This window comes from Diabrotica virgifera, chromosome 5, assembly GCF_917563875.1.
Source record: "Diabrotica virgifera virgifera chromosome 5, PGI_DIABVI_V3a".
Classification (NCBI taxonomy): domain Eukaryota; kingdom Metazoa; phylum Arthropoda; class Insecta; order Coleoptera; family Chrysomelidae; genus Diabrotica; species Diabrotica virgifera.
In genome coordinates, this window is record NC_065447.1 from 18,141,964 (window position 1) to 18,151,551 (window position 9,588).

Below are 9,588 nucleotides of genomic sequence, written 5' to 3' on the forward strand. Positions count from 1 at the left end.
ACCTCTATTGGTGTTTATCTCAATATGTATAAAAGGTGACATTCCTTGTTTTCCCCTGTACTCTTCATATTATGTTTTATTTATATTAATTTTGAACCAATTACAAATATGTATTGAATGTCTTACGTTTTAATGATTATTCTTTATATACAAGCAAAGTTTTTTCCTCATTAAATTTAAAAATTATAATATCTGTTGAAATAAAATGTGATTCAATAAGAATCCTGTATTTTTAATAATATTGTAGTATGTATATACTTATATTACAAGTATATTAAATGACACTCAATACATATATAAAAAACTCTAACAGCCAAATTTTGAATTTCATTTTGATTTTGTCTTGTCAAAAGTCTTAAACTACATCCTATTAAATTTTAAAGTAGATCAAATCTACGTCGATAGCTAATCTTTTACAAATAAAAAATATCACAGCCAAAAATTACCACGCCAATTTTTTGTAGTTTTCCTTCTTCTTCTTTTTTCATCACATTTAGTACTAGAATTTTCGACTGATTTGTAAAGTGTTTAAGGAAGAATACAAGACGAAATCGTCATATTATTGGAAGCAATAGGAGCAGGCACTTGTAGGTGTAGTGCCTGAGAGGTTGTACCTAGAAACAGATAACATTAAATCCTATAGTCATATCTAGTAAACTACTGCGAAAACATTAATGTATTCAACACAATAATTTTAACTTCCACTTCTGAAATCATTATTCGAAGTGGAAATCGAAACGTCAAATAAACTTAATTCTTTTAAAGTAAAATTGTGGCTTATTCCACCTACAATAGTAAATTGCATTAAGATACCACAAGAAAATAGCTTCAGAACAATATTGTTAAACAATTAGCACACAATGATATCTAGGTACTAGCTTTACTGTTACACATAGGTTGCTACATTTTTACAAATTGGCGCTCAACGTGGGGCTTCGTGGTTTGCTCCATACGTATATAGCGTTTACCTCTCCCAGGATATATATGATGTCCTGAGGATGTTATGGGCAAGATAAATGATCTACTTGCTTTACTGTTTCACATCGGTTGCTACATTGTTACAGTTTGTCTGGAGTTCCATACACTTTTTGTCCAATGCTTCTCTCTTTATTTTTCAATATTTATTTTTATTATTTCGTTTGTCTAGCATATTGCTGTCTATTTTCCCATTTTTTGTACGTAGCCATTTTTAGCATACTTGTTTTTTTATTTTGAATCCGTCTTCCATTTCTTCTGTTACCTCTTATTTACATATTTCTTTTTTTCAAATTGTCCTAAAGTTTCTCGTGCTACCGCATGTATCAATTCGTTGATGTGTTCATGCATTTATTCGATGTTTTCGTATTATGCTTGTTTTCCGTCTAATTGTTCTTGGCATAATTTTCTAATGTTTCTAAGGAAAGGCAGCTTTAAATTTAATTCGAGAAACGCCGAAGCGGTTCCCGAAGCGAACTAAATGATGAATAGCGGACACAAGAGAATCTACAATATACATTATACACCCATGTCCAAAAGTTTGGAATACGTACAAATAATATATGTACACCTATGGTGGTTTCAAAACTGTTGTTGATATTCATTCTAGATTCTAGAGCGTCTTTAAATGAAAATAATAAAAAATTTGAAACCTTTTTTTTCATTTTGGTCACATTCAACTGATTAGCGTATTAGCACATTTCAGTCTTTGTTTAAATTTGAGTTGAGCCGTTTAAAAATACATAGAAACGTGATATCTCATTTTGACAGATCTAGAGTAATTGCTTTGTTACAACAGTGCTTTATTCAAAGTGATATCGCGAATATTGTTGATGTTACTCAGAGTGCTGTATCAAACATTAAAAAAAAATCCAAGATACAAATGACGTAAAGGATCGCCCCAGAAGTGGTAGAAGTCGATGTACAACAGCAGTACAAGACCGGCAGATAACATTGATAGCTCGAAGAAATCGTCTGGAATCTAAAAGTGGTACAGTCGAACCCACTTATTGGAGTAGCCATTGTGCCAAGTAAAAATATTCCTATAACCGGGATATTCTAATAACCGATCATAGGTGACTAATAAAAACGTTTCGGTACCTCAAATTTCTATTCCTTAAACCGGGATATTCTTGTAACCGGTATTCTAATAAGCGGGTTCGACTGTATATCCAGAGAAATTGCTAGGCTTCAAGGACTGAATATTTCACGGCAAACAAAAACACTCAGACTAAATGCGGTAAATTTGTATCGTAGAAGACCCTTACATGTTCCTAAACTAACCTACCAACACAAAATAGTAAGGTTGCAATGGGTAGAGAAATGGTGCACTATGGTCCTAACTGGAATAACGTGATGTTCTCTGATGAATCAAAAATTGGCTTGGTTTCTGATTCGCGAAGAACACTGGTTTGGAGGGCCCAAGGACGACAAGCCCGACTAGAAACAGCTTAATCGCGTGTCCCATTTGAAGGTGGCAGTATCATGGTTTGGGGTGGTATTATGAGTGGTACACGGACGCCACTGCCGGTTCTGGAGAGAAGAGTCACTGGTGCTGTGTACATCGAGGAAGTTTTAAATCCTGTCGTGTGTCTATTCCGAGGGGCAGTAGGTGATGGATTTGTGTTTATGCATGACAACCCACCTCCTCATTGAACAGCAGCAGTACAATTTTTTTTGGAAGAAGGAATATCTACATTACAGTGGTCCTCGAATTCCCCCGACATGAACGTCATTGAACATGCTTGGGACATTCTCAAAACACGCATCAAGAAGCGAAACAATCTCCCCATGGAGAAACCATACTTCGAGAACTAGAAGATGCTGCCAGTGAAGAATGGGACAGAATTCCGCAAGCCCAGCTCGACCAGTTAATCGGCAGCATCTCAAATCGCCTACAGGCATGCATACAGGCCAATGGAGGAAATACTGATTATTAGTTTTATTAAAAATTATTTTTATCTATACTAATTTATTTTTAAATGTAAGTTGTACATTGTAAGTTTTTCACTCCAATATATTAAATAATTTTTTTGTATATCGGTTATCTGGTTTTGAGATTTATTTAGTATTGATGAGAATTGAAGCAAAATGATGTTTAACTATTTAGAAGAGTTTATATATAAAAATCAATAAAAAGATGAAATATTCCAATATTCCAAACTTTTGGACATATGTGTACATCTATGGTGTACGTATCATTTGTACACCAAAATTGTTGTTTGTAAAAATTGTTGTTCAAATCTAGATACTACGAGAATCAATAGATAATTCATCACAATTTATACAAGTACTTACTTTGTTGCGACAGTTCTGCTTTAACTCTCCTAGCAATATGCGACCTGGTATGCTTTCTCAAATGATCCTTCCTGTAAAATCCCTTCCCACACTCCGGACACAAGTGCCTCTTTTCACCCGAATGAATAACAAAATGGAGAGTGAGTTGTTCCTTCCGTTTGAACGCCTTGAGGCACACCGTACACACGTATGGCCGCTCCGGGTTGTGAGACTGCTTGTGTCTGGTTAAATGGTCTTTCCTCTTTAGACCGGCACCGCAGATGTCACACACGAAACGTCTTTCCAAAGTGTGGCCTACCAAATGCTGCTCTAGTAGTTCTTTTTCTGGATAAGCCATGTGGCACTCGGGGCAGCAGTAGAGGGTCGAGCCGTCTAAAGCCGTTGTAAGACGAATTTCACCTAGAAAGATTTTCCGTTTTTTTATAATGTATGAAATTTATGAAATATGTAATTTACAATGTGTAGGTATATTTTAATATTTATTGATAATAAACGGGACAAACTCACTGTTGAAAAATCAACATACTTTTTTGCTATTTTTGTTTTCCATCATACAAGTCAAAGTTTCGCTTACCAAGACCTTCTAACTATCGAACAATAGACTGTTTTTTCATACAATGATGTCGAACAATGCACAATACTGCAACCAGTGTCGTTTCGTTGAAAATGAAAATCATGATGTGAAAGGAAGTAAAATGAAAATTTATATAACCGATAATTCAGGATAAATACTAGGAAGATTTAATGACAGGTCTCATTTTATTTATTTGAGATGAGTTAGGTTTTCTACTATGTATGTTTTGCAACTACATAAAAGAGCTCTTCCTGGATACGAGGCCACCAATTAACACCACAAAGTTTACGAATACTGGTCCTAGTATTTTAAAAGCGGAAGTAGACAAAGCCACCAAAGCAAAAATGGGAAATCTCCAGGCTCTGACCAAATATCATCAGATTGGCTCAAACTTCTGGATGACGACATTGGGTGCATTCGGACGACCACAGGGATAGAAGAAGATATTTTGCAAAGTATTATAACATATTTCATGGACCTATATAAGACTTACCTGGTTTAGGTCTGGGCTTCCTTTCCTTCTCAACTTTCTTCTTCTTTTTCTTCGTTTGTGCAACATTCTGAATCTGACCAGTGTTCAAAGTGTTTAACGTGTTCAAACTATTAATCGCCAAATTGTTCACGGTAGACCCAAAACTTGTATTTAGATTTAAATTCAACGAATTATTTTGAATTAAATTGTCGGTATTATTAGGAATATTAAGCTGCTGGATGTTTTCTTTCTTCAAGTTTTCCGAAGAATACTTCAGAAAATGATGGATGCTTAACGGTAAAGTAGACGACGGCAGATGGGACAAATAGTTGGCAACGGTGGCGCTGGGCGTGGTCAATGATTGCCAAGCAGAAGGCATAGTAGGATTGTTTTGGTTTTGTTCAGGTTGGCTGATTTGCGTCGGGGGTTGTTGGACAATTCTTTGCTGGTTTTGTGGAGGTGATGATCTTGTTTCCAATTTAGGCTAAAAATAAATCATTATATATACGTATACAGCTTTTAGGTTATTGATATTTGTAGACTTTGAGAAAGCGTTTGACTCAGTCCAGCATAGCTCCATGTTAAGAAGTGCACTCTTACAGAGTGCAGTATTCAGCAAAAGTACAAAACCCCTCTTCGAAGTATATATAATAGCGCAACAGCTGCATGTAGGGTGACAGAAGACACAAACATATTTCCCTTGGAGAGGGGTAGTAGGCAAGGAGAACCTATCTCTTCTAATTCACCGCTTTGTTACAGAGTGCTATAGGAAACAATAATTGGGAAAATATTGTAGTCAACATCAACGGAGAGTTTCTGAACAACTTGAGGTTTGCAGACGAGGGTAGATCATGCCTGCCAACTTCTTCAAGACCTTCAGAGCTCTTAGACACGAGTTAAACTTAAAATTAACTTTTCCAAAACAGAATACGTGGCCAATCTTGTACTGGCCAAAAACATCTTAACTAATGGCACGCAAATTGAACAAGTGTATACTTTTAAATACACTACTCAACAATTGAAGTGGATAATTTTAAAATTCCTAAAATTAACATATAAAACTATTTTTAAAATATTTGCCTGTACTATACTCTATATGCTATCTTTATTGCCAATATTTTTTGCATGTGGTTTTGTTCTCCCTATTCTTATCGGCCCTTATCTCGTACAAAGAGAGAAATGTTGTTCCAAACATGAATATATCATTCGTATAAAAGCGCTTTTATTGGCTTTACCAGTTGTAAATAAGTCAAGAAATCTATTTATCACAAAAACATTATGCCGCAAAGACGTTTAGAACTAGTGCAGCTCGAGCAATTAGTTCGTTGGATCCAACAAGGCATAACTCAACAAGAGGTTGATATGAGGCTAAATGTGTCGCAAATTGTGATAAGTCGTGCATGGAATCGGTATGCAGCAACTGGATCTGCAACATACAGGCATGGAGGAGGAAGAGAACGATCTACATCTCGTCGGCAAGACCGTTTTGTAGTTCTGACGGCAAGAAGAAACCCAACATTCACGGCTTCCAGAATTAACAGTATCTTCAGGCATGCTACTGGACGAGCGATTTCCAGTCAAACTGTCAGAAGACGGTTACATGCATCCAATTTAAGGGCTAGACGGCGTGCTACCCATCCACGACTAACTAGGGAGCAGCGTGCATGCAGATATCGCTGGGCGATGGAACATTATCAGTGGAATTTCGAAAATTGAACGAATTGTCTCTTTACTGACGAGTCTAGATTTGGTTTGTATACGAATGATGGCCGAATATTGGTGTGGAGGGAAAGAGGACAGCGTTACAATAAAAATCTGAGAGTCCCAACCACTCTTTTTGGAGGTGGATCCGTTTGCGTGTGGGGAGGCATATGTTTTGACGGTCGCACGGACTTAGTCGTCTTAATTAATGAGACAATGACTGCTACACGATATCGAGACAGATTCATAGTACCAATAGTTGTTCCATTTTTTGGTGCAATAGGCGAACAATTTGTTCTGATTGATGATAATGCTCGCCCTCACCGTGCGAGAATTGTCAACGAGTGTATAGAGTATAGAAGCTCATGGCATTACAAGAATGGAGTGGCCACCGTGTTCACCTGATATGACTTGCATTGAACATGTTTGGGCCGAAATGTCTAGGCAACAAAACAGGCTCCTTCAACCGCCCCAAACCTTAGATCAGTTGGCCAATACATTACTAGCGATTTGGGAACGTATACCGCAGCAGTTCATCAATAATTTAATAAGAGGTCTTCCAAATAGAGTTAGAGCGCTAAAGCGACACAGAGGTGGACCCACACACTATTAATTTTTCTTTTCGGGATATTAGAAATTGAGCAGTAATAGAAATTTTAGGTTGTTAATTTTAAAATTTTTATTTATTTTCTATTTTTTTTTTCTTAAAGAATTTCTTTCTTATATACATTCTTAACATACGTTAACTGTAGAAATAGGACACTTAGGCGGTCTCAAAAATACCATACATAATGGGTCTTACTACATTAATAACAAAGATACCGGGTGTTTTATCTATTTTGCCAATTTCTGATTTGGTTCATAACTTTTTACCCACACTGTATATTGATTTTATATTTGACACGCAAATATTATTTAAGGTGTACAATAAATTAATTTATTTACAATTATAAAAAATCCAGGTCCGGATTAAAAAATATTGGAAAAATGTTCCGACCCAAAAACAACACCTTGTACATTAAATTTATTTAAAATGGATTTTGCATTTGAAAAGAGGATGAAAAACTAAATTTAGTGGTATACTTTGAATTTACGGCAAAATGATTTTTCTGGTAAAATTTTTAATTTGAATTATGAAATTATGTGAATTGTGAGAGCTTGAAGTAGAAAAAAATTGAAATACGACTTAAAACTTGTTAATCACACTGTATCTTTATCTATCTTTAAACTTAAATCTAATTTTTTAATGTGTCCAATCAATTAATTTTTTACAATTATAAAAAATCCAGGGTCGGATTAAAAAATGTTGGAAAAATGTTCTGATCCAAAAACACACTGTATATTAAATTTTTTTAAAATGGATTTTGCATTTGAAAATAGGATGAAAAACTAAATTTAGTGGTATACTTTGAATTCTCGGCAAAATGCGTTTTCTGGTAAAATTTTGAATTTGAATTCTGAAATTATGTAAATTGCAAAGCTCGAAGTAAAAAAAAATTAAATGTGACTTAATTTTAATTAATACCACCATTTAATCAAAATTGGTAAACTATTAACATTTCAGTGTTTCTTTATTATGGCTACAAATAATTCATAACAAATATTTACCTTTAATTAATGAATAAATAATAAATAGTCCTCAACAAAATACATAAAACACACTGAAATGTTAACATTGTACCAATTTAGATTTAATAATGGTATTAATTAAAATTAGGTCGCATTTTATTTTTTTTCTACTTAGAGCCCTCGCAATTCACATAATTTCAGAATTCAAATTCAAAATTTTACCAGAAAAATCATTTTGCCGAAAATTCAAAGTATACCACTAAATGAAGTTTTTCATCCTCTTTTCAAATTCAAAATCCATTAAAAAAAAATTAATATACATTATTTTGGGTTTTCTTTGGGTCGTAACATTTTTCCAATATTTTTTAACGCGGTCCTGGATTTTTTATAATTGTAAATAAATTAATTGATTAGAAACATTAAAAAATTATATTTAAGTCTAAAGATTAAATATACAGTGTGGTTAACAAGTTTTAAGTCGTATTTAAATTTTTTTTCTACTTTAAGCTCTCGCAATTCACATAATTTCAGAATTCAAATTCAAAATTTTACCAGAAAAATCATTTTGCCAAAAATTCAAAGTATACCACTAAATTTAGTTTTTCATCCTATTTTCAAATGCAAAATCCATTTAAAAAAAATTAATATACAGGGTGTTTTTAGGTCGGAACACTTTCCATTATTTTTTTAATCAGGACCTGGATTTTTTACAATTGTAAATACATTGGTTGATTATACACCTTAAAGAATATTTGCGTGGCAAATATAAAATGAATATACAGTGTGGTTAAAAAGTTATGAACCAAATAAGAAAATGGCAAAATAGATAAAACGCACCCAGTTTCTTTGTTATTAATGAAGTAAGACCCATTAAGTATGGTATTTTTGAGACCACCTAATCGTCCTCTTTCTACAGTTAACGTATGTTACTTTCCCAATGAAACACCCTGTATATACTTCAATTAAAAACGGATAAATACCTTTTCCTTTTGTTTTTCCTGATGTTGTTGACCCTGCTGAAGCATAACCGCACACAGCTCCTGCGCCAATTCCTGAGGTTCAAAATGTTGCCGTTTGTCTTGTCCATTGCTGGAAGATTGCGTGTATATTGTCTGGTTGATGTAGTTGGTCTGGAACTTACTAGAATTTACTGTGCTCAGCATCTGCTGCGGATTAGCATGGTGATGTTGGGTGAAGGATGGTATTCCATTGGCAGTATATCTTTGGTTAGTTTCTGGCGGTGGACACAGTGGCGTAGTGGCGTTGCCTTGCGAAAATTTCGCCGCGAATTGATGAATCGTTGGCAGCGCTGTTGCGAAATGCCCTCCGAATGATGGGAAATTCATAGTTTGTCTGTAAAACAAATAAATGGTTTAATCCAGACTAATAGTCTAAGATTCGAATAGGAGGTCGATCTGTACCCATCTGCTTGTCGGATGAAAGCTTGTTTTTATTAAATTTCATACATAGACAAATATTTATAGCATGAGTTGCCTAGCAAAATCGTGTCATAGCTATCCTTAAGGGGGGCGTAGGGGCTAAAATTAACATTTCAAGCACATTTTTGTGATTTTTTTGGAAGAATGATAAAAATTATTCTAATTTTAAATTAAATAAGCGTATTCAATATAATTCAAAGAATGCTCAGAAAAAAATTCAAGAAAGAATATTGAAAAATAATCCAACGGTGGCAATATTTTTAAAGACACCTCAAAAAAAATGGATTTTGCGGTGGACATTCGAACTTATCATTGGATCATGGTAAACAAAAAATTCAAAAAATTTTATTAGCTTATATGTTTATCGAGATCTGTCGAGTTTTTTAGTTTTATCTAATTTTGACTTTTTGATATCACTCAGAAATCAAAACAACGAAATTTTTTGCGCAAAAAAGGATGAAAATCAACATATTTATTATTGTTAAACAAATAATAAGCATAAAACAAAAAATATCTCAACAGCGTTACCTCAAGGAATATCTAAATATATACAAAATTCC

General features: G+C 34.1%; 1 protein-coding gene across 1 annotated transcript; it reads right to left on the reverse strand.

Annotated features, from left to right (window-relative positions):
* Positions 1–230: 230 nt before the first annotated feature.
* LOC114332657 (gastrula zinc finger protein XlCGF48.2-like) lies at positions 231–8,936 on the reverse strand. Its single transcript, XM_028282487.2, has 4 exons — positions 8,570–8,936; positions 4,341–4,803; positions 3,274–3,672; positions 231–614 (listed from the first exon to the last, which is right to left on the reverse strand). The coding sequence occupies exons 1-4, from the start codon at positions 8,933–8,935 to the stop codon at positions 529–531; spliced, it is 1,314 nt and encodes a 437-aa protein (XP_028138288.2). The 5' UTR covers position 8,936; the 3' UTR covers positions 231–528.
* Between the last annotated feature and the right edge of the window lie 652 nt (positions 8,937–9,588).

What these genes read in the sequence shown, in the direction of transcription:
- LOC114332657 (XM_028282487.2), bottom strand. Translation starts at nt 8,935, where the DNA reads ATGAATTTCCCATCATTCGGAGGGCATTTCGCAACAGCGCTGCCAACG. An exon ending in GAAGCCCAGACCTAAACCAG is followed by an intron (nt 3,673 to 4,340) that starts GTAAGTCTTATA and finishes AAATCTTTCTAG; the next exon opens with GTGAAATTCGTCTTACAACG. An exon ending in AGCAGAACTGTCGCAACAAA is followed by an intron (nt 615 to 3,273) that starts GTAAGTACTTGT and finishes ATCTGTTTCTAG; the next exon opens with GTACAACCTCTCAGGCACTA.